Source organism: Thalassophryne amazonica, chromosome 1 (genome assembly GCF_902500255.1).
Source record: "Thalassophryne amazonica chromosome 1, fThaAma1.1, whole genome shotgun sequence".
NCBI lineage: Eukaryota > Metazoa > Chordata > Actinopteri > Batrachoidiformes > Batrachoididae > Thalassophryne > Thalassophryne amazonica.
Window position 1 is genome coordinate 51,247,575 of NC_047103.1, and position 26,423 is coordinate 51,273,997.

Here is a 26,423-nt window from a genome sequence, read left to right on the forward strand (position 1 = left end):
ATTTCAAGCGCCCCACAGCATACTATTATAGCATACGTGCGGCAGCATGTGAAATGTCTCGCATTTTGTCCTCAACAAATGTTATTTATTTATTTTTTAATTAAATGTACCGTGTGCTTATTACAATATTAACGAACGAGTACACGTGTCAAAACGCCTGTTGGCTTTGCTGTTATTTTGAAAAGCAGAAACGGAACTTATATTGTCAACCGTGTTTACCTTGACTCGCTCACAGTAATGGGTTGGATTAGGATGAAGATTTGAGGAGTCACATGGAGTAATTTTGTTGTCCGGCCGAACATCTTCAATCAGCCTCACATTTAAATTTTTCTTAGATGGTTTTTCATCTTTCATGTCGCTGTTTTTCCATTAATTTGGTGGACTTTCAATGCTCCTCTACTTTTTAAACATGTTTAAACCATCACAGTTAGCAAAGCAGTGAAGCGAAACTTTGCAGAAGAGAAGACGGTTATCACTTATTTAATTTATTTTTTTCTTTGTCACAATGACCGAAGAAAGCAAAAGTGAGCACAGAGCCGAAGGCGGGAAGGATTTGGACAAACAGCTGCGACTGCGAGTTTGTGTCCTAAACGAACTTTTAAAGACCGAGCGGGATTATGTCGGCACGCTGGAGTTCCTGTCGGTGAGTTTGAACAGTGACACTTCACATTCATTTCTGTCTTTCAAAGAACACCTGAGTGCAATTGTAGATGTTAATGTACTTTGCAGCGAGTAGTTCGTAAACGGGATTTTAGAGCATCTTTCATTTATTTTCAGGTTAAAACTGTGAGACAGCATTTAGAGTAAGCACAACTTAATTTTTTTCACAGCTAAACCTCATCCTCCAGAAAAACATTTAAACTCCAGTGACAACGTTAAAATGACTTGACAAGACCTTAATTGTTTTTAAAATAGTTTTTTTTTTTAAAAAGTTGCTTGTCAGCATCCCAAAGATACAACTCAGGGGCGGATTAATGAATAGGTTCCCCAGGGCAGTAAACCAGGGGCACCCAAGTTACGGAAGGGGGGGGGGGGGGGGGTGTCTGTTTTTCTTTTTTCTTCCTCCACAGAACTGTTGCTTTGAACACACTCAACAGGATATACATAATTCCACAGAAAATAATAAATGCTTCCATTAGAGGTTATTACATCTTGATTTTTACAAACATTTTCTAAATAAAGTCATTCAGAAAAAAAAAAATTAAGATTCCAAGTGTGTTTGTGACTTATTTTCCTGAGTCATAGATCAAAAGATCAGAAAGTAGTTTTTAAAAAGCTGTTTCTCAGCATTGCAAGGATGCAGCTCAGGGGCGGATTAATGAACAGGTTCCCCAGGGCAGTAAACCAGGGCACCCAAGTTACGGAAGGGGGTGGGGGGGGGGGGGGGGGTGGGGGGTGTCTGTTTTTCTTTCTTTTTTTTCCTCCACAGAAATGTTGCTTTGAACACACACTCAACAAACAGGATATACCGTACATAATCCCACACAAAACAACAAATGCAGCCATTAGGGGTTTTTACATCTTTATTTTTACAAACATTTTCTAAATAAACTCAGTCAGAAAAAAAAATCTTTTAAGATTTCAAGTTTGTCTGTGACTAATCATTTTCCTGAGTCATAGATCAAAAGATCAGAAAGTAGTTTTTAAAAAGCTGTTTCTCAGCATTGCAAGGATGCAGCTCAGGGGTGGATTAATGCACAGGTTCCCCAGGGAAGTCAACCAGGGAAGAAAAGGTGCACACGAAGAAAAGGTGCACACATGTTACTACACAAAATAATAAATACTCCCACTGGTGGTTTATACTTCTGGATTTTCTTTGTCAGTATGCAGGATCCCCTGTGGTGACCAGCACACTGACACATTAAAGCTAATAACACATGCCAGCAACTATAATCAATGACAACATGACAACACAATTGAACTGACACACCTCAAGACTTTGTAATAAAAAGTCTTCTTTTGGCTGCTTCCATTAGGTGTCGCCGCAGCAGATCATCCATTTCCATCTCACCCTGTTCTCAGCATCTTCTTCTGTCACACCAACCACCTGCATGTCCTTGCTCAGCACATCCATAAACCTCCTGGCCTTCATCTCCTGCTGACTGGTGGCTCCATCATCAGCGTCCTTCTGCCTATATACCCCGAGTCCCTCCTCTGCACATGTCCAAACCATCTCAATGTCACCTTTTTAACTTTATCTCCAAACAGTCGTATGTGTTGTACTATTCCACCGTGTCCCCCTCATTCATACACATACTCAGTCATGTTTCTGTGTAGGCTCTCAGTTGTCCAGGTGGTTTCCATAGTAGAGAAGCTTGAATCTTCCACTGGACTGGGTTGCTTGACGCGAGGACGTTTCGCTTCAAATCGCAGAAGCTTCCTCAGCTAAAATTCTTGCTCTGGTAGTCTGACTTCTGTCTTGACTCTTGTAGAGAAGAATAAACAGAAGCCACAAAAGCTGGAGTTTAAACCTAACCAGACCCCTCCTGCCAAGAGGCAGACTGCTATAGGCTAGTGACTAAACAATAGCTAGTTTTAGCTGAGGAAGCTTCTGCGATTTGAAGCGAAACATCCTCGCGTCAAGCAACCCAGTCCAGTCGAAGATTCAAGCTTCTCTACTCAGTCTTGGTCCTACTGGCTTTCATTCCACTTCTCTCCATTTCTCCAGCCTAGTCTGAACTGGTTCTCTACTCTCACTACAGATAACAATGTCATCTGCAAACATCATAGTCTGTGGATACTCCTGTCTGATCTTGTCCATTACCATTGCAAATAAGAAAGGGCTCACAGCCGATCCTTGATATAAATTCACCTCTACCTTGAATGCATGTCATTCCTGAAGTGCGTGTCACGGCTGACAAACTGTCCTTCTAAAAGTCGTGCACCACCTTCACATACGTCTCTGCCATGTCAGACAAACTCAACAGCAAGTGTAGCAAACTTAATTTAATTCAGCACACAAACAGGACTGACCAAGATTTGATTTTCTAAGTCTTTAGACAACCACTCCACCATATGAGCAATAACTGTCGTACAGCCAAGCAACTGCATGTGTAGGTGGATGGGAGCCTTTCCAGATGTGAACATGGAGCTTCATAGTTGATTAGAACAGAGAAGGATATTTGGTCAACAAAACGGATCAAATCTAGGCTTACATCTCAGATGTACCTTCTGGCAATTTGTAGCTAAATTTTCAGGTCTTCTTTTTAAGAGAATCCTCCTCTGTACCACTTCATCATGAAGATGGATAACCAGTTTAAAAAAATGCAAATCTTGCACTGTGCACAATTTCTCCAATCACAGCCACATAAGCCTATAACTTCTTCTGGGTTGTCTGGGTTTCTTGGTGGCTTCTCTCACTCTTCAACTTCTTGCACAGTCACTCAGTTTTTGAGAACTGTCTACTCCACACAGATTTACCATAGAAAGTTCAAGACATATTCAGTGGCAGCTTCACCATCAGAAAGCCTCATCCACATCTACCACAAAGACTCCAAGGAGTCATTGATGTGGACAATACACGGTATTAAGAACAGGGGTATGTAAACTTTTGATCAGGGTCATTTGGGGAGTTTCTATTGCCAAACAGTTGTTTGGCAATAAATGGCTTCACCCAACCACTAACCATGAGTGAAAAAAGTTTTTGTGTTATCATTCATATTCTCTGAAAAATGGCCAAAAAACAAAACAAAAATCTGGCAGGGTATGTAAACTTTTGAACACAACTGTATGGGCGAGTATCACAAAATCTCAAATATTTTAGTCCTGTTTGGAGAATTTCTACTTGTGCTATCATAGAGTTGTAGGATTTTAGAGAATGTTTTAACATGGAACCCTGACCATAGGTCACTACAAGGAAAACTAATCGGTTTTGCACAATATGATCCTTTTAAATCAGGGGTTTTCAAAATGTGGGAGAGTGAGCCCCCCTCAGAGAACAAATGAATAGCTGCGCCCCCCTCCCCCAAGATACACATACACACAATTTCAAGATCTTTGTGTGTTTCTTTTTATTCTTTTACACAGTGAACATGTTTTAAATATATTTGTGTGTTTTTAATGAACTGTCTATGCATTTACACATTTTACAGCCTTTGTATACATTTTAAACATTTTTTTAAAGAACTTTCTATTCTTCTGTTTTTACCTTTTTGTCTTTTTTAAACATTTAAACATATCTGTGTGTTTCTCAATGTCTTTGGCATAACTAACACATTTTAACATAAATAATATTAATTCAACTTTTATACATATTTAGTCTCTCAACTAGTCTGTCTCGTCAAGTCTCAGTTATTTTTTTGCGCCGCCACCCCCCCGAAGAACCCTGGCCTCACACTTTGAAAACCACTATACTAAAATACAAAATGGATGAAATGAGCGAAATGGAGCGTGATAATCACAAAATGGGGGTAAAATGTAATGCAATGGAGCAGAATGACCCAGTGGCTGAAGTTGCATCTCTTGTACACCAGATGGCGGTCCTGCCCCGAGTACATGTACTGAGCGTATGTCACAAAAACAAACACCAAACAATTAAATTAAAGTACATATTTGGAGTCAGTCTGGGTCAGTCTGTTGTGTGGGCCGCTGAAGAGGAGGTACTGCTGGCCCACCACCACCAGAGGGAGCCCTGCCTGGAGTGCGGGCTCCAGGCACCAGAGGGCGCCGCCGCCTCACAGGAGCAGCCTCGGTAACAGCTGTCACCCATCACCTGAGACAGCTGACGGCAATCATCAGTGGGGTATATCAGCAGGACGGCATCTCCACCTCATCGCCGAGATATCGTTTCTACCGGAGAGGTAACATATCGAAGCAAACAGAGTACATATTTTTGGACTGAGCTAGTTTATTGGATTACTGTTCCAACGAGAGGTGGAGGTACCTTTCCTGCTGTTCGGAGTTCTGGGTGCAAACGCGCCCCCATCTAACTGTTCTTTGTTCCTCGCCAGCAGTACCAGGTCCGACACGCGGAGGCAGTGGCCACCTGGGAGTTCGGGACTTGGCGGCTCCAGTATTCCCGGGGTCCTGTGGCGGAGGAAGCCGTGTGGTTCCGGTCTTACCTTGGAGAGGCGTCTCCTATCTTCGAGCCTGCCCACACGACACTTTGTGAATTGACTGTTGTCCATTTCTGTAATTGGTTGTATTCGTTGTGCACATTCACAACAGTAAAGCGTTGTTATTTTGACTTACTCCATTGTCCGTTCATTTGTGCCCCCTGTTGTGGGTCCGTGTTCCTACACTTTCCCAACACAGTCTGTTCCATTTCGTTACATTTTACCCCATTTTGTGGTTATTAGTCCCCATTTCATCTTTCGTCTGCATGTCTCCTCCAGCTGTGCACGGAATAAATGCTTCCGCAGATTCCTGGCCCAAACACAACATGCAATCTTGTTTGCAAGTAGAGCATCCCACCGGTGGCCTTTTTTTTTTTGTTATTCACATTTTATTGTTTTTTCAGTTGTATACAAATAAAACAGAACACGAACACAGTGGGGTTTAGTACAAATCAGACAAAGTCAGGTCTAATTACTATTACAAAGGATAGCCATTTTTTCCAAAATTCTTCAAAAATGTCCGTCTGGAGTTTCACCTTAAATGTCAACCGTTCCATAGTGAAAATCTGATGTATAATGTTAATCCACTCATTAATAGTTGGTATTTCTTTCTGAAGCCAGTGCCTGGTTATACATTTTTTCCCTGCTACCAATAACACTTTCATCAAATAGAGTTCTGCTTTCGTAAGTTTTAATTCTAACAAATCTCCAAGATATAGTATTTCAAATTTTCTGTGAATTTTCTTTTTAAAAACTGTTTCCAAAACAATATGCATTTCATCCCAAAATGAAGTAACAGAAGAACAATTCCAGAATATATGAAAATGGTCTGCCAACGTTTGACCACATTGCCTCCAGCATTCGATCTGGTCTGAATATTTCGACTGTTGTGACCCGACCGCGGGGGGTCGCGACAGGAAAAACACCTCCGTTGGAAACCTTAACGGGCAAGTTGGAACATGCCCAAGCTGTTAAACAATTTCTCAGTTACTCACTTGTTGAAAGCCATCAAAAGCCGCCTGAATTTTACAAATGGTTTTCAACAGGGAGGTGTTTTTCCTGTCGCGGCGCACACAGATAAGCCGAGTCATTTCCGTGACGACTCGGCGAATCTGTGTGCGCGCACGTCTTTCATTACAAAATGTCCTTAAACAGTGGAAAGTCCGCTTAAAGTCCTCATGCTGGCCTCTTCTGAATCTTCTCTGTTCTCTCACGACGTCCTGGGTGAATTAAGCCTTAAATTAGGATGTTTTCAGCTCGAAACAGGCAGACGACGGCGCCTGGAAGCGCTGCACGACGTCCCGCTCCGTGGGAAGTCCTTACAGCGACAGAAACACCCCATAATCTCTCATCAGCCGTTAAACTTTTCACCGAAAACCAGCTAGATTTCTCGAATAGTGTCCACTCGGATATTCCTCACAGGTCCAGAAAAAATTTTGATAAAGCAACGCGCGCCGTCTCGAGCAGCGTGTGAAACAAAGGAATTCAGCCAAGAGGGCTGGACCACATCTCACTCAAGGCCTGCCCACAGGGAAATGATGTCACCGACACGCGTGAAAAAACTCACGCATGCGCACGAGGGTTAAAGCATGATTGGTGTAATCGCACGTCATTCAAATCCATATAGTTAAAAAAAAAAAAGTGTCGGTTTCTTATCTAATACACCTCGTATGCTACTCTGAAACCACCCCTAAACCTAAACAGTTCAACTGTCAACCCCACTGAGGTCCTTAGACTGGGTCTCATTAACATAAGATCACTGTCCTCAAAATCATTGTTGATCAATGATCTAATTATGATCATCACTTAGATATGATTGGGCTATGTGAAACCTGGCTTAAACCTACAGCTGTCCTCCCCTTAAATGAGGCCTGCCCACCAGCATATACATTTAGTCACGTCCCTCGTGATGCGAAGCAAGGCGGGGGTGTTGCTCTTATTTATAAATCTAGGTTTAGCTTATTAGCTGTTGGGGGTTACAAATATCACTCATTTGAGCATCTGATTCTCCACTCTGCTCATGATATTACACATTGCCAAGGTCAGAAGAATAAAAATCAGTCGTATTACTTTGTCACTGTATATAGGCCTCCTGGCCCATATTCTAAATTCTTAGATGAATTTGGTGCGTTCATCTCTAACTTGTCAACTAGTGTAGATAACATTCTGATCATTGGTGACTTTAACATTCATATAAATAAGCCTTCTGATCCCCTCTGCAAATCATTTATGGAAATTGTGGATGCATTAGGATTTCGGCAATGCATTCGGGATTCGACGCATATTAGTGAAAATACCCTGGATCTGGTTCTCACACGTGGTTTTGCTGTCACGAATACTGACATCATGCCTCTTACATCAGTGGTGTCTGATCACTCACTTATTAAGTTTACAGTTTCGCTGCCGTGTTTAGTGGAACAACAACCTTATATATCTTTACGGTGATGCATCAACTCCTCAACTAAGACTGAACTCGAAGCTAGACGATGTGGTGTCTTAGCTTCACATTTGACAAACACCCAGTTAGTAGACAGACTTGTGGATAGTTTAAACTCAGTGCTCAAAACTACACTCGACGTGATTGCACCACCTGTGTTAAAACCACGCTCCCCCAAATCACAGTCACCTTGGTTCAGTGATTATCTGCATGACCTCAAGCATAAAGCAAGAGGTCTAGAACGGAAATGGCGTCGTTCAAAATTAGAAGTATTTCACCTTGCGTGGCTTGATGCTATCTTAGACTATAAGCATGCATTATTGGCTACAAAGCGGACTTACTACTCTGATTTGATCAACAAAAACAAGCATAACTCAAAGTTCTTGTTTGACACGGTGGCAACACTTTTGTATGGACAACCACCTGTAGTTTGCTCTCCTTTTACAGCACAAGATTTCCTGGATTACTTTGGGAAGAAAATAAAAGACATCAGGTTAAACATATCCCAGCATGCCTTAATCCAGCCACTACACCCTGCTGTTGATGTGGGCGCCACTACTGAGGTATTACCTCAATTTACAGAATTTGACAGTATCTCACTAGGCATGCTGACAAAACTCGTAATGTCAACAAAAAGCACAACCTGTTTATTTGATCCTATACCAACAAAACTGTTTAAGGACCTGTGGCCCACTCTTGGGCCGACTGTGCTGGAAATTATTAATCTTTCTTTAACTTCTGGATCTGTTCCTAAATGTTTCAAATCTGCAGTGATTAAACCATTACTTAAGAAACCTAATCTTGACCCTAGTGTATTGACAAACTATCGGCCGATATCAAATCTATCATTTTTCTCTAAAATTCTGGAAAAAGTGGTGTCACGGCAGCTCGTAGACTATCTTACTGAGAATAATCTCTTTGAGACACTGCAGTCTGCTTTTAGAAAATATCATTCCATAGAGACGGCTCTCACTAAAGTGGTGAATGATCTTCTGCTTACAATGGATTCGGACACCACTACGGTTCTGTTGCTGTTAGATCTCAGTGCTGCATTTGATACAGTGGATCATCATATTCTACTTGATAGGCTGGAAAATCATTTTGGGATTACTGGGAGTGCCCTTCCATGGCTGAAGTCATACTTGACCAGTCGTTCTCACTGTGTTTTGTACAGTAACACTACCTCTAACCTTAGTGACATGAAATTTGGGCTTCCACAGGGGTCTGTCTTAGGCCCCCTGCTTTTGTCCCTTTATATAGCACCCCTTGGGCACATATTGCGGCGTTTTGGGATTACCTTTCACTGCTATGCAGATGATACTCAGTTATACATGCCAATAACTGCTGGTAATCTCGTTCACATAAAATCCTTAGAAGATTGCCTTGCAGCAGTGAGAAGTTGGATGTCTAGAAACTTCCTACTTTTAAACTCTGATAAGACTGAAATGATGGTTCTTGGTCTAGTGAGACATCGGCATCAATTTGACCAGTTAACGCTCAGCCTCGGCTCGTGTGTCATACATCACACTGACAAAGTGAGGAACCTTGGGATAATTTTTGATCCTTCGTTGTCCTTTGGCCTCCACATTAGAAATATTACTAGGACTGCTTTCTTCCACCTGCGAAATATAGCGAAGATTCATCCCATCCTGTCTATGGCTGATGCTGAGACCCTGATCCATGCATTTATCTCTTCTAGATTGGACTACTGCAATGTTCATTTTATTAGTAATTGGAGTGGGCCGCGGCCTCAACTTTACCTAAATTCTGGGTCTTTTAGTGAAGTTTAGGGCTAGCGGCCGGCGATCACCTTAGTATTTCTGTTTTTCTTGTTGTTTAATGCTGACAAATTATACAGTATTTCTTGTCTTTCTGATGCTTGATTCTGTTTTTTCTCTCTGTTTAAGGTGCAGCTCCATCCCGAGATGGGAGTTGTGTTTGTGTTGGCGATCCTCCTGTCCTGTGCGCCAATTGCATTTCTTGTATATTCGTCCGTGAATTGTTCTGTGAATTGTTCTGTAATTTATGTTTTGTAGCATGGCCCAAGCAGAGGGTCACCCCTTTGAGTCTGGTCTGCTTGAGGTTTCTTCCTCAGAGGGTGTTTTTCCTTACCACTATTGCTCTGGGGATTGGTAAGGTTAGACCTTACCTGTGTGAAGCACTTTGAGGGAACGCTGTTGTGATTTGGCGCTATATAAATGAAAATAAATTGAAATTGAAATTGCTCTATTTGTACTCAGGGCACAACTGTGTTGTGTTCAGATGGCCTCCTTAAGATTACTGTACTTCCTACACAAAATAACAGCATCCCGATTACTGTGTTTACCAAGTTCTGATCATATCCAGAAAAGGCGCATTCTGCCAAGTACAGCACAGGTGGACTCAAATGAAACCTACTGGAACTAATCTGGCAACACAGCTGCATCCACACACCGAGCACAGCACGCGGCCGCTGCAACATATCCACATTGTGCGCATCACTGAATACATTACATTAAAAAAGTCATCTCAAAGACACCAAAAACTGGGGGGGGTGATATAATTCGCAGCTGGTAGTGAAGTTTTAAGCAACTTTCTTGGTTTAAAAAAAAAAGTACAAAAATAATTAATAGTGTTCTCCCCAGAATTTTTTAGTATAGTGATGCTGTCGGCAATTATCACCCGAGGCGGCGCGTTTTTGTATGTTTCCAAAATATTGGGCAGTCAGGCACTTAAGCTCACAATAGCACCAAAATCATGCGCTCACAACAACATTTATTAAGACTAAAACGATTACATGTACATTTCTATTGTACATTTAATTTGATTTCTGTTTTTTGTTTACCCTAACTTGTAAAATTTAACCATTTTAAGTTTTTTTACGGTTGATGAACTGGGTCCCTGCGTGACTTTTTTTAAAATCCCTCTTTCTCTGTGATTCAGTCAGTGCATTTCAGCTGGAAGTTGGACATGCAAGCCTCGCAGTCAGGTTTTTTAAAATGATTATTATTATTATTATTTTATTTGAGTTACCATGTTTGTGAAGTGTTGTGTGTTGCCCAAAAAAGCGAAAATTAAAAAGTGAAACGCTCAGTGCGAGTCTGAGCAAAACACAGAAGGAAGAGTGGACTTCTTCCAGAGACTGTTTGTCAGTGTGGTCGGGACGGAGCTGTGAGGGCAGTGCTGAGCCGCTCACACCGGGCAGAGAGAGGCAGCCATCAGCCGCCATGGGAATAGCCACTCCCCACGTAGAGTGGAGAGCAGGCTGCGGACGAAACTGTGTTTTGTTTTATAAACAGACATACACACTGCTTCACTTTAAATGCACAGTAAACTATTTCAGATGATCAGCCTGGACCGTTTTTCTCCTAAAAGGCTTTATTTTACTCTATGTCGCCTTGGAAAGCTGTAGCTTTTGTGCTAACTTGATTAGCGCTTACACGGCTCATGCATGCTCTGTCTTCTTCTGTTTGTTTTTCTGGGGATGTTACAGTGCCACACACAGGCCTAGCATATGTACTACAATGTTAAACGAAGCTTTGAGGCACAGAATTTGCCTCCAACATTTTTTGTAATCGAATTATTCAAGTTACTCGACTAATCGTTTCAGCCCTAGATTCCATCATCTACAGTCCATAATATAATCAGAAGATTCAGAGAATCTGGAGAACTTTCTACACGTCAGCGGCAAGGCCAAAAACTAACATTGAATGCCCGTAACCTTTGATCTTTGACCTCCACATCCAGCATGTTCACCTCCAAGATCGTCTGAGACCAGCCACTCGGACAGCTGCTGAAACAATCGGTTTGCATAACCAAAGAATTTCTGCACAAACTGTCAGAAACCGTCTCAGGGAAGCTCATCTGCATGCTCGTCGTCCTCATCGGGGTCTCGACCTGACTCCAGTTCGTCGTCGTAACCGACTTGAGTGGGCAAATGCTCACATTCGCTGGCGTTTGGCACGTTGGAGAGGTGTTCTCTTCACGGATGATGCGAAGGAGATGTGTTGCACTGCATGAGGCAAATGGTGGTCACACCAGATACTGACTGGTATCCCCCCCAATAAAACAAAACTTCACCTTTCAGAGTGGCCTTTTATTGTGGGCAGTCTAAGGCACACCTGTGCACTAATCATGGTGTCTAATCAGCATCTTGATATGGCACACCTGTGAGGTGGGATGGATTATCTCAGCAAAGGAGAGGTGGTCACTATCACAGATTTCGACTGGTTTGTGAACAATATTTGAGGGAAATGGTGATATTGTGTATGTTGAAAAAGTTTTAGATCTTTGAGTTCATCTCATACAAAATGGGAGCAAAACCAAAAGTGTTGCGTTTATATTTTTGTTGAGTATAGGTTGAAGAGGATTTGCACATCATTGTATTCTGTTTTTATTTACATTTTACACAACGTCCCAACTTCGTTGGAATTAGGGTTGTTTGTGGGTGCACTTTGATTTAAAAACAAAAAAACAAACTGGGCCTAAAGTTTTAGATAAAACAAATGCTGCTTGCATGCTTTTAGCAAAGTCAAAACCTGCAACTTCAGGATTATGGTAAACATCACATCATGTTATGTGATCCTGAATTGCCGACATATAATGGAGTGCCACGGATTTACCACGAGGTGAAGAAAAAGGTATGCACTTTATTTTTATATGATGTTAATGGCATCTGCCTTGTAGTTCAGTCATACTAATATATATTGGCACTTTATCTTCATATAAATTTATGGAATCTTTCACTTCAGTGTGTTGGGTGGAACAGAAATTTAAGATTACAATGTTTTATTTGAATTAATCCTTTGAGTTGTCAGTATAATGTAAGTATTAGAATACCCAGATGGTTCAAAAAAGTTGTATTTTCAAGTCTGTGTTAAAATTTGCAGTAAATTGTGGATTGCAGTATATTTCATATCACAATGATATCGTGGTCTGTGTATCTTTGGGTCCAGAACAATACCCAGCACTATGTTTGTTGTATTTGAACTCTCAGCAGTCAGACGTTCTCAGCTGAAAAGGATAATGTGGGTTAAATAGGAATGAGTGGGCGCTGTTGCGTTATTATTTAGAGCGCTGCTATTTCCCAGAACACATCCATAAATGTGTAGAATCCAGCATCCCCCTCCTAACGTCCAGATGTTTCCAATAGAGGAAAGAGTATCCAGGGAGGGGATAGAGCTCTATCTGCCCAGGGTGTGCATGACCTTTCTTAGATGTAGCATCGCTGAAGAAATACATGAGACTTGAGGGAATGTGTCGCCTGGGCTTGTGGGGGTTTGCAGAATGCAGTTCCCCTTTCATCTCTCCTGGTGTGCAGGAACTGCGATTCATTTCAGAAGTGACTGAGCCTCACAAGGTCACTCTGTTCTGGAATGTCAGGACGGATAAATCTGATTGAAATCTGCTGAAGGAAGGAGAGGGCAAAAGGACTGCTGCTAAATTTCCAATTCTGTTTCACTGATACAGCCCAAAAAATTACAATGTAGGTGTTACCCAGCCTACAACATATAATGCTCTCTGTCCTCTGACCCTTCCAACAGATGAATAAAGCATGTTGCACAGATGTGTAATAGTACTACAGAAATAAAGGAATGATGAGATTTAGAAGTTTGGAGAGGAATACCTTTGTTTAGCTGATGTCATCAGGGGTCAATACAGCAGCTCATTCGTCTCTATTTCACCCTGTCCTCTGGATTTTCTTCTGTCACACCAATCACCTGCATGCTCTCCCTCAGCATGTCCATAAACCTCCTGTTTGGCCTCCTGCTTGAAATCCTGCCTGGTGGCTCCAACAGCAGCCTTCTCTCTATACACACTGATTCATCCTCTGCAGACGTTCAAACCATCTCAGTCTTGCCTCTCTGACTGTGGCGGAACTGTCCTACCTTTGCTGTCCTAACCCTGTCTGGGAATGGGTATCAAGAACCGGTTCTTGTTGAGAATCATTAAGAAATTAGTCGATCCACTAACATCAATTTTCTTTTTGCTTAACAATTCCCTTATCGGTCTTTCAGGGCGGCTGTTGTTTTTTTAAAGGTGTTTGCCAGGAAAATGGTAATTTCTCTACGTTGATTGTAGACCCTGCAGCAGGTCTGTCATCAACCGCTTCTGTAACGGCTCCGCTTTGAAGCTTGAACCAAGAAGCAATGTTCTGACCCACTGCTTCATTGGTTCTCTGCTTTGCTGCATTTCAGAAGCGGCAAATCCGCTTCTTAACCCATCTCAGTCATTTAACAATGTCAATCATGAGTCACTTTTGTGTGGATTAAAGTCACTAACTGGGACTCTTGTCTTGTTGCAGGCAAGAAACGAGAATTGTCCTCCATTCCGTTTGTACAGCTCCAAACACTGCGCCGCTCTCTGCCAAGTCAAGTCAGAGTCCGGTTGGAATTAATAACTTCAAAGCGAATCGCTGTTTTAAATCAAATGACATCTCTTTCCAAATGTTGTAATACAGACAACAAACTACAATTGACCAAAAAGTTTTTTCCTCCCAAAATGAGACATCCTGCATAGTTTATGAATTGCATTGATGCTGACGTGCAGCGCAGCGGCTGAGCTCAGCTCAGAGGTATGGAGTGACATTCATGCCATTAATGTCTGAAAGGAAATACTTTTGACAAAAACTACAGATTTTGTTTATTTCTATTTATGTCCAGAGTTTAAGGATCCATCGACCAATTTCATATTTATTTACTTTAAGACTCAATAAAATGTTGACATAGAAAACCTGTAAAGCCTACTTAGTACACAGAAAATTCACAAGCGGTATTGATAAGGGAATTGATAAGGAATTGGATTGAGTTCACCTCTCTAACTAAGAGTTGGCCCCAATTATTTAAACTGATCTACCTGAACCACCTCTACTTCTTGTGACCACATTATTCCACCAGGCTCCCTCTCATTCCCGTACATGTGCTCTGGCTTGCTCCCACTGACTTTCATTCCCCTTCTCTCCCGAGCATATCTCCATGTTGCAAGGCTCATATCAATCTGCTCTCTGCTCACTATGGATGACAATGTCTTTTGCAAACATTGTAGTCCATGGAGACTCCTGTTTGATCTCAGCTGTCCAAAAAGTGGAAAAATGGAAGGTATACTGCTTGGGAGCCAAGCAGGAACCAGGGCAGCTCTGTTGCATCATATGGCACATCCAGAAAGTATTAGGGGAGGTGATGGTCTAGTGGTTAAGGTGTTGGGCTTGAGTCCAGAAGATCATGGGTTCAGATCCCTGCCTGACTAGAAAATCACTAAGGGCCCTTGGGCAAGGTCTTTAATCCCCTATTGCTCCCGGTGTGTAGTGAGTGCCTTGTATGGCAGCACCCTAACATTGGGGTGAATGTGAGGCATAATTTTAAAGCGCTTTGAGCCTCTGATGCAGATGGAAAAGCGCTATATAAATGCAGTCCATTTACCATTTAGCTGTCAACCTGTCCATCACCATTGAAAACAAGGCAGGGCTCAGAGCTGATATGCAGATGTATCTCCCCACTCATCACTAAAGGATGTAATGGGGATACCTAACTCATTACAGAAGGGTGCAGTGACCAAGCATAACAAGTTGGGAGTGACAACTTTTGAATGAGAATGTGTTGGTCTAAAGTTCTCTCAAACATGACAACATGTAAACAGTAGATGGTTGAAGCTTAGTACTTGCACCAAATGTACTCCCTGGGAAGTAGGTGAGCTGATCTGTTTGGTGCAGATATTTTCATATTAATGAAGGTGAAGCAACAATTTTTTTTTTTTTTTGTGAACACAGTAATTTTAAAGCAGGACATGGTATCACTTTCACTGTGACGAAATGTCAGCTTTGACACAATGGTCATGTGGCACACATTTCTGCCTCAGTGCTGAGGACCCTTGCAACTGGAAAGGGGATACCCACATATCACCTGGTTGAGGGAGTTAAGGGGCTAGTAGTACTTTCAGGAGCTGGGGATGGAAGGTAAACTGCTTGGGAGCCAAGCAGGAAGCAGGGCAGCTCTGTAGCATCATACGACACATCCAGAAAGTATTCACAGCACTGCAGTTTATCCACATTTTTTTTTTAAATGTTACATCCTTATTCCAAAAAAGATGCAAATTTTTTCCCCTCAAAATTCAATACACAATACCCCATAAAGACAAAGTAAAAACAAGATTTTTTTTATATTATTTTTGAAAATTTGTTAAAATTCGCAAGAAATCACATGCACACAGTAAATTTTGCAGATTAAAATTTACTCTACTGGGATAACATTTGGTCCCAGTCCAAATAGAGTTAAATATAATATACAGTTAAATATAATATATATAAATACACTCTATAATAGAGTGTATTTTACTCTGTGTTATCCCGGCAGAGTCGGTTTTACTCAGCAAAATTTATTGTGCACGTAAGAATTCACAGTCTTTGCCATGAAGCTCAAAATTGAGCTCAAGTGCATCCTGTATCTTGTGAATAATAATAAATGTGTTTTACCATGAAGATGAGGAGGAAGCAGCAGAGAAAGAGAGACAAAGACAGGGATGTTATCTACTGGGGGTTCTGAGGAGCATCATGGAAGATGTTCGGCTGATCAAAGTCAGCCTTACTGGAGAGAGAGGTCTTACTGAAGGCTTTTCATCTGATCACAAACACACGTGCCGTCTCTACTTTCTCAGATGTTACTGATGAAAATGATTGCTTACAAACCACATGAGTTTATCTGTGTTTTGAGAGAAGACTGGAGGACACCCCCCCGTGTGACTGACTCCCTGTTGGGATAATCCAAGAGACTCGCTGCCAGCAGGGAAAGATGAAGTCAGGTTATTGCTGAAGAGGTGAAAGGGTAAAGGATACGAATGATCATGCAGGAGATATAGCCAAAAGGGTGAAGCGGGAAACGAAGGGGGCCGCGGGTGGCCTCCGCAAGTGGACTTGGTTCCCTTCTGTTGTGAACCATATTTCCTGGAGGAGAAATTCCTCTGAGGTTCAGAAAGGCTGGGGAACAATGAGGCTCCAGCCAGTAGCCAAAGTTTAACTGTAGATCAAAGATTGTTGCTACTGATCTGTACACAGTGTATCTTGCGCATAATTTAGTGGAAAACAAGACAGAGAACAGGGACAAGTGCAGTTTGTCTCTGGCTAGTTTGAGTCTATTGTGTGGTCTTACCCAAAAATTAAATAATGGACAAACCTTGTGTGACATCACGCTTAGATTTTCTTAAGTGTGGGTTGAAAACTTTGGTTTGTGTGTTTGATTAACGTGTGTTTTTATGGACAACTGGCTTGGGGCAGGTATATCAAAGTATTGGCTCATACCATTGCCTTTGCACTTTCTGCTAATTGTTACTAACATTGCTAATGGTGCTAACGTATGTAAAATTAAAGCAAAAATGTTGCATAATTCTCCTTAAAAGAAAAAGCAAAAAAAAAAACCCCCAAAAAAACAAAACAAAAACCACCCCATACAGTTGTCATGAATGATGGGATTAGTAGCTACACAACCCATTAGTGTTTTCTTTGTACTAGACCCGTAGTTCTCAAACTGTGGTACACGAACCATTGGTGGTCCACGGGCTCCCTCTGGTGGTACGCAGAGTCGACCAAAGAACCTCATTTTTGATGGTTATTAAGTCACCTGCTCAGGTTAAGGCCAACTCAACAACTTTTCATAGAATCAGTACAAACAAACGGACAATTCATAATGACGGATTTAACATTAGGGCTGCTCAGATGAGGTTTTATGCTGCCGATTCTGATACAGATCAGCCTTGTATGCCCATCACCCAATCCGATCACACGGATTGGCTGTCAGTTTTTCGATTTAGTTATGATGAGTGCTACTGGCTACATCACCTGGAAAAAGGAACCATAAAGTCACCTTAATTTAGACAAAAACATGTTTTTACTTACTTTTTCAAGGGAAGATGTGCAAAAACCTTGCAGGCAGAATGTGGCAACTATTCAGTCAACGCACAACTGAAAAACACCAAAATTGACCTGCTATCAGTAACACATTCTTTAACAGATTGAAAACACTGAGGCTCTCAAAAAGTGCAGAAAGTCAAATAAAAACAATATATCTCACATCACATAAATCAAATAATGTCAAGCAAAAAGGGATATACTATTCAAACTTAGATGCACATTGTATTCAAATAAACTATCATAAGTTACTAAATCAAAAATACTTGAGCATGGCTTCTGTTTTTGTGCATGAGCAAACTGTTGTGCGTTGTCAAAGAAAAACAAGTGTTTCCCTTTCTTTCTTTATGTTCTGGTACTATATTGCGGGCTCCAAGTGAGAGAGCAGTCGGCGGAACCTGGTGTCTTCCACCCCTGAGAAAGGCTGGTCATCTAACCCGATGAATTCAATTATTTTTTTTGAGTTACTTGCTTAGCTTTCTAAATATTATGCTCACACATGTGAGTGTTGCTTAGTTTGGGCTGCGTTAGCTGCCGTTTGACTGTAGCTGCTCTGGCTGTCTGTTCATTCTCTGCCGTAAGCCTCAAACTCACCATACTCCGATTCCATGGAGCTGCTTACAGCCGACATGATCGTTGATGGTTGTGTATTTGTTCACAGCAGGGAGGCTTTGCAGGAGCTTGATCAGCCTTGTTTGTTTCCATGGCGCTGAGGGCCGACACAACATAATAATGTTTCATGTCATCCAGGCAGCAGTTTACAGAAGTGGGACTTTGAGCCATCAAATATGGAAAAATGTCCAGCAACAGTGGACATTCACATGTGTACAGCTTTGATCCACAAAGGTGTGACATATGAAAACAGAAAACCCAGTGTGATCAGCTGGAGAGAAGGTGAAGCGCGTGCATGTTTATGTCTCATCCACGTACAGAGCGCCTGTGTGTGCGTGAGGTGATCAGAAACAGCAGGGTTTGAAAAAGAGCGAGAGAGAGAAACAGAGAGCGAGAGAGCTCTCTCTCTCTCTCTCTCTCCCCCCCCCTTGGTCTTGTACACGCGCTTTTAGGGTGTACAGACAGCGTTTAGAGTTTTGGTATTTGAGAAATATTTGCCGTGTTTGCAGTGTGTATTATTTTGGTGGAGTATTTAGTGTGTGTGGTTAGTGTTTTTTTTTGTAAAAATGAGGCAGCTTATGAATGTTGAACAAGCGCTTCAGTTTTCTTTTTTTAATTGGAGCAAGACGGAGCGTGCATCGTGTCGAGTACAAACCAGACAGTGAGGATTCTGATGATGAAGGAGGTAATCCCTCTTTTGCTCTGGACATGGAACCAGAGGAGGTGGATCCACCAACGTGTGCACAGATCTCCACAGTGGGTCAGATCATGCACTTCTGTTTGTAGCTGAGCTGAGTCCTGGAACGCAGAGATGCAGACGCACACTGCTCCAGCAGCAGGTGCGTTTTGTTTAAAGCGTTGAGATCCACGTTAGCTTCGGTTCCTCGTTCTTCCCTTTTGCGCTGTTGATTTGCAGGCTATTCTGTGATAAAGCTCGTTCGTCCACCTTTTCTCAGTGATTTGTGACTTCTTTTTTTACTTTTTTTCCCCTTTGTTCAAGAATCACTGTACGCTGTGTGACCAGGCCTTAACGGCTTTACGGCTTCAACACTTAAATGAAATCGATCTGACACTTCTCTCTGCTGAAAGTGAAGCGAAATCAAGCAGTGCTTCATAAGAGTCAGACTCGGCTCTCCAAACAAAGCGAAATGAAGCAATACTTCATAAAAGTCGAGCTTGGCCTATAGAATTAACTTTATATTAAAACCAAGTGGCCTGTGTGTACGTGCATGCGTCCATATGGCTTCGATCATGGAGAAAGCAGGGAGAGCTGACATTTGCCATTTGTTATACTTATGTATTTTGTGTCAAGGATGAATGCTGTGAAAACAGATAGCTGATAGGACAAATATTTTTGGAGAAATTAGGGATATTACATAACAACAGTAAACAATGGATATTGATATCACCATTAATCAGTCCCTGGTAACCAGACAAGCTCTGAACAAAGGAAACATCTCAACCTTGCCAGCTGTAAGACATGACATCAAGTAAATGTGCCTAATAATAAATACAACTATTCACAAACCTTTCTCATTTTAATTTCCTGAACTTTCAGTAAAAATATTATTGAAACTTTGCATAATTTATTACCACCCTTGAAAAATATCAGCTACCTATTTTATAAACACTACCTAATCTAGACCCAGTGGATCCCCACTGGCAATGCTCTTGTAAAAATAGAATTGAAAAGAATCATATCTGTAATATAACTCTATGCCTTGGCCATAGAATTATGGGCTGAGCTGTGTATCTGAAGCAAAATGAAGCAGTGCTTTAAGCCGTGGTCACAATCCGCTGTACTTGCACATGTGTGCAGTCTACTTGCAAAAACGTGGGCTAAATTTGGAAATCCATACGTCGTAAGTACTGCCTCAGTACGAATTTAGGAGCACGCAGACACACGCAGACACGCCGTAGAGGTTTTAGTGCATGCAGAACTTTCGCTGTGGTCAGGCTGCGGATTCACCAGCAGTACAGATGACACACCCTGTGAGTACTGCCTCAGTACGGAGTCAAAGCAGCACATTTTCATTCAATTACTATTGAATTAACCAAATCCGTACGTAGGCAGTATGGATTACGGCACTCGCCACATACTATGGAGGCCGACAGACTTGCATGCACAAGGCAGCTTCTCACTTGAACTTGGACTTTATTTCCAAACGTCAGCAACACACACTCCACAGCTTCAGTCTGTTAACTAGCTGTAACTTTTCGAGGCAAGTAAACACTCGTACAACTGACCGCTGCAGGCTGGACATGCTCATGCATCGCTGATGCCGAAAAACACCTGCCACTTCGGTCCCGCTCATAAAAAAGAAAAGCGACCCCACACACACACTGCTTTATTGTCAACTCTCTTTATCGTTACACTCCTAGAGACGTGCGTTGAACGTACTCCCTCCCTCCTCTTGCTACTGCCTCCGTACGTTTTCACAAAAACGTAGTGGCCGTGGCATCCGCAGAAAACGTACGGCGAAAAAAAAAAACGCACGGTGGGTTGTAACCGGGGCTTTATAAGAGTCAAACTCGGCTAATACATGCGTCAGACACCAAGCTGTAAATCATTGTCAGCTCTAACAGACAAATGTGACAGAGAGCAATTATAAATTGACAAAAAGTTCCCACGTGTGTAGGCTTATTATTTTACATGTACAAGGTCTGTCATTGTCAGTTCATGTAGGTGCCCATCAGTTAATTATTCTCAAACATTTAACACACACTTATTTATTTATCCAGTTTCCACAATAAAGATTTAAATTATTTCCAGATGTCATTTTCCAAAACAAGAGCGCCTTACGTGCATATCAATTTCTTACCAAATTTTCACCACAGACAAATATTAGGCCATGAAAGACTCCACTGAATTGTGGAGGTGATCCAGATCTGGATTCTCGATCAAGATTTCCCTTTATTTTGGCTTTGAAGGATTTCACCAAAACTACTTCACAGATTCTCACCAAATTTGCACCACAGATCGATATTAGAGAATGGAAGACTCCATTAAATCTTGGAGGCAATTCAGATCTGGATCTGGATTCTGGATCAAGATTTCACTTTATATAGATTTCGCTTTGAAGGATTATTTCCAAACTACTTCACAGATAGTCACCAAATTTTGCACCACAGATACATACTAGAACATGGAAGACTCCACTGAAGTTCGGAGGTAATCCGGATCTGGATTGGCGGTTGTCAGAAATCTCTGATTGCTCTTGTTTACACTGTGTGCTGGAGCCAGCAGGTCTGCCTCTGCCACACTTCAGCATTCTGCTCGCGATGAAAATAAATCCTATTAAGATCGAAGTGTCCCTCAATAGGTAGCTGGACATATCACCCGATGTGAAGTATAAGTGCCGAATTAACATCCTTCACGATTCGGCACGTGGTTTGCTTGGACATGTGAATGGTGTCGCTGATAACCTGCTGAAACATCCCACAGGCTCCCATGACTCATTTCGTCATGGGAGCATGGGAAAAAAAAAACGTGAGACTGGGCTGCATGTTCACGATGAAGAGGATTGTAGGTGGGCGGAACCGGTATCACTGTTGAACCTCTGCATCCATAAACATCTCCAGTGGATTATTCCGGTCCCGGAACAACCACTTCTGGCTCCATCAAGTGATAGTACATGATTGCCGCCATTTTTGAGGCAAGACACTGAAGTTTTGTTGACTAAAACAAGATTAGCCTCCTCTGTAGCAGGCTAAAAACTTTAGTCTTCTGTCACAAAACTCCAACCGATTAAGTGATTTGTGCTTTATGAAACTGGGCCTTGGTGTAAAATCTTCAGAATGTAACTTGTAGGTGTCTCTATTACAAATGCTGGAACATGGCTTTGTTTGATGCACAACAGCTCTTTGGCTTCCACAGTAGTCTGACAGTGAGGGGGAGGCTTCCAGGATGCCGTCTGAGATGTTTCAGGCCTTGCTTACATAATGACTTATTATAGGAGGAGATAGAGTGTGACAGTGGATACCGGTGTTTATCTTGTACAGCCACGAGCCAGTAAAATCGCAGTCATTCTTAGAAATGTCTCAATGAGAGTAACAAATCAAGACCCAAGGTAAACAGTCCCTCTAATGAGATCTTTGCATTTTCTGGTTCCTTTTTGCCTGTGTCAAACTAAATACGTTGTCATTGAAACACTGAAAGCCATTTGTGTGTGCTTACGAGAAAAAAGGTACAAGGGACAGTGGAGGAAAGCTTTCATGTCCTGGTTCTGGAGGGAGATCTGAGACACAGCTAAGCTTAATTTATTCCAAAGAGCTTTGCAGTGCATTAAGTGGTCCCTCAGCTGCTCTCTCTCTTTCCCTAACAAAGTCCTGTCGAACTATGAAGAGATCACTCAGTGCAATGTTTAGACCATTTTAATCTTCTGCATAAATTAAAACAAAATGAATGCAATTACAGACACGTTAGTGCCACAGAATCCTTAATCCTGTTGATCTCTGAAGACTGCACGTTACTGATAGTCAGACTGGATGGATTGCATCTAATTTTCATGCACCTGTGCACGATTATCTGAGCTACGCTGTGTTTCTGCAGAAAAGTACCTAGTGAACAAGTGGTCACTTAATAGTGTATTTTTTTGCAGAGATGGCTGCAGGAAATTGAGGAAATCGAACCTAATGAAGGAAACCGCTGATAAGGCGGCTTGTTTACAGGCTCTTAGCAGCCCAGGTGTTCATGTATATTGTGTGTTGCTTTGTATGTAGAGGTTCTATGTCTCTTGATCACGATTTGGATTAGTTCATATCAGCTTGGATTGTGAATTTTTATTTTACTTTACTTCTGTGTACCATGCAGTATGGCTGGGAAGATACACTTATCTACTGATTCATATTGATTTATTCATATCATTGATTCATATTGTGAGTATTTCAACTTGATATTAGAATATATTATGATTTTATTTGTTTAGACAATGGGGAAAACTTAAACAATGTACTTCTAAAGACTGTATATCATAAATGATATTTACAAAAATAGTGCACATCACATTTGAGTTGTACTGCACACATCATTAATGACTTTAACCCTCTGGGGTCTGAGGGCATTTTTTGGACAGTTCACTCGCCTGGCATAAATATCTTATTATTTCTGTTAACAGCTGTCCCTGCATCCCACAATCAAGTTTTATGTCTCTTTTTCAGGAAAACCTGTGCTTTCATAATATATATGCTTTTGTTGTGTTTTATAAGTGTAATAAAGGTTTACAGTCAAAAATAACGAAGGAAAGAGTAAAATGGAAAATAATTTTGCACACACATTTATTCAAAACACACAGCAAACTATAATAAACAACTGTTTTGGCACTTTATAAAGGTAATTTGAGGTCTTGTGTGAAAGACTGTACAACAAAAAGGTTCAAACAATAAACACAAATGTACATTTTGAACAATATATACAAAATGGTCTATGGTCTAGTAACATTCACATGCAAACTAGTGGAGCAATCCTGATAGTTACACACTCTTTGTTTGAGCACATGAGATTGTCATCAGAGGCTCTCTGTCTGCTCCGTCTGCTTTCACTGATCACTGTGCGTAATGGTGCAGGGTGCATTTGGAGCCCAATAGTATGTACTCATTGTAGCACCCAGGGGGCTATTCAAACGGGCCAACTAGTAACATATCACTCCTGAAAACAATCTTTGGCTTTTCACGTGAGGTGAATCTGCCCTTCGATTAGATTTTAGAAAACCATATGACGGTGAACCAATTCTGATTAGACACTTACATTGCGCATGTCATCACACAGCTTCTATGAGGAGTACAAAGATGACCGATGGCTGGCTTGAAAGTTGGCAGAGTTAACTTTTCAGCAAAAAAAAAAGTAAGTTTCTATCTCATATTATTAAAAAGTTATTTATAATTTAGTAAAGCTTGGTCTTAGCCGTCATATATGACGGCGTCGGCCCCAGAGGGTTAAACAACAGGAATTGGGTGCACAGCTTTGAATTTATTTTGGATCTCTAATCCAAGCCAAGCGGGATCAGAATTATACATACAGGCTCAAATATCCATCCATCCATTTTCTATACCCGCTTACTCCAATTAAATGTCATGGGGGCTGGAGCCTATCCCAGCAGTCATAGATGGGGTACACCCTGGACAGGATGCCAGTCTGTTGCAGGGTCATTTATGGACAAACAAACACATTCACACCCACACACACCTACGGTCAGTTTAAAGTTGCCAATCTTTGGGGGAGGTGATGGTCTAGTGATTAAAGCGTTGGGCTTGAGACCAGAGGATCCTCGGTTCAAATCCCAGCCTGACCGAAAAATCACTAAGGGGTCCTTGTGCAAGGTCGTTAATCTCCTAATTGCTCCCAGTGTGGTGGGCACCTTGCATGGCAGCAGCCTCACATTGGGGTGAATGTGAGGCATTGATGTATAAAGCGCTTTGAACGCGTGAGGCAGATGGAAAAGCGCTATATAAATGCAGTCCATTTACCATTTACCAATCCACCTAACCTGCATATCTTCTGCATGCCAAACTCCACACAGAAAGGCAACAGGTGCGACTTGATCCCATGACTATCTTGCTATGAGGTGATAGTGCTAACAGGCTCCAGTATATACATACACTAATTTTTGTTTAAATGTTCCTTAGCAAGCTGCACATCAACCATCAGCTTTTGGTAGCCATCAACAAGCTTCTGGCATAATTCTGGCTGGATAGTTGACCACATGCCTAAACCTTATCAAAGAATAGTGACAAACTTCTAAATAGCTAGTATTTAAAAATTCAACATAAAATGTGGAGCCACTCTTCACTTTATAAATGTGCTCACATACGAGAAGTCATACAAATGTATATCCTGTAATTTATCATTTTATGGCTGAGTTATCATCGACAACTGTATGTTGTTGTGGCAGTACCACAAATACATTTTTTAATAGGATTTGTAACTTGGTGATTAATTAACCGTTAATTAACCCTCAATCAAACAACAAAAAAACTCACGCTTACACACCCTCACATCTCTTAAGGATGTCCGTTCCGCAGTTAGCAGCCAGCTAACAGGCGAGCATTGAGGAGAACTGTCACTGACATGTCCGCTGAAACACCGCAAAGCAAGGCAGCAATGTGCAGTGTTTGCAAAGTCGTTGTACCGAGAGGCGGAAGCTCCGTCGCGACCAACAATACAGTGACCTGAATCAAACATTTGAAAAAGCACCACATTAAAGAGCGCCAGGATTTTTTAACCGGGAGCAGAAAGACAAAATGAGCCAGGGTGCTGCGATTTACCCAGACTGACTCTAAATATGAGTAAGTACTTTTATTTTATTTATTTTGCATTTTGGAAATGAGGAAATGCGCTCCGTCCTGGAAACAGTTCATGTACTTGGGGTGGATGTGCCATTTAGTATTCAAGAGATGAAACTTCAGCCACTGACCCAACAATAAATAATACTACATCCATACTTTGGATGTGGGCTCCGGCTTCTTCCCACATCCAAAGACATGCAGATTAGGTGCATTGGAAACTTTAAATTGTCCATGTGTGAATGTGTTTGTTTGTCTATATGTGACCTTGTGACAGACTGGCATCCTGTCCAGGGTTTAACCCGCCTCATGCCCCGGGAAGGCACTTTTTGTGCTACCAAAAAAAAGACTGTATTTTCTCAGCACATCGAAAAAAAAATTACATCAGACGGCTTACAGCGCAGTGGATTTGTTTTGTGTGCGTGTGTGTGTGCGCGCATGCATGCGTGTGTGTGTGTGTAGGTGTGTGCATGTGCAGAGTGCAGTGGTACCAAATGTATGGAACCAACTTTGCACTCTAAATGGAACCAGATTGCACTCTAAATGTAATGCAAAACACATGGGACGAATAATCCATGTCACATGACATACAAACACCAATCAAATGACAAGGATCCACTCAGCCGTTATATAATTTTTTTGAAATACAGTGGTCCCTCGTTTATCATGGGAGTTACGTTCTAAAAATAACCCACAATAAGTGAAATCCGCAAAGTAGTCAGCGCTATTTTTTGCAATTATTATAGATGTTTTAAGGCTGTAAAACCCCTCACTGTATACTTTGTGCACTTTTCTCAAACAGGCATTAATATTTTCTCACTTTTCTCTCCTGTGTAAACACTCTCTTTTTTCTTCTGGGCGAGAAGATTATAAAACGGACACATGCAGAACTCTCCCTTCACTCACTGCCTCCGGAGGTACGGATGCGGGACCCGCAAAGAATCCAAGTCCTCTCTCGGTGACCACGGAGCTCTGCGGCTGCGGTCAACATCTGCATCAAAACAGCGAGCGTAGTCTCTGGACCTGTTGCCAGATTTGGCGCAGCTCCGCACAGCAGACAGGAGGGCGGTATGAGTGGCCCGCTGCTGCGTTTACCGAGCCCGCAGACTCAGTAAGCGAATCGGAGGCAGTGAGAGTAATCGCGGTGATGCCGACTGGTGCTGCG

General features: G+C 41.8%; 1 protein-coding gene across 1 annotated transcript in view; it reads left to right on the forward strand.

Moving 5' to 3' along the window:
• Nucleotides 1-328: 328 nt before the first annotated feature.
• Nucleotides 329-26,423, forward strand: part of prex2 (phosphatidylinositol-3,4,5-trisphosphate-dependent Rac exchange factor 2) — a 432,315-nt gene continuing 406,220 nt past the window's right edge. The window contains exon 1 of the mRNA XM_034169827.1: nucleotides 329-643. Within this exon, the coding sequence (XP_034025718.1) occupies nucleotides 506-643 (138 nt within the window). The 5' untranslated portion in view covers nucleotides 329-505. The remainder of the gene's footprint in view (nucleotides 644-26,423) is intronic.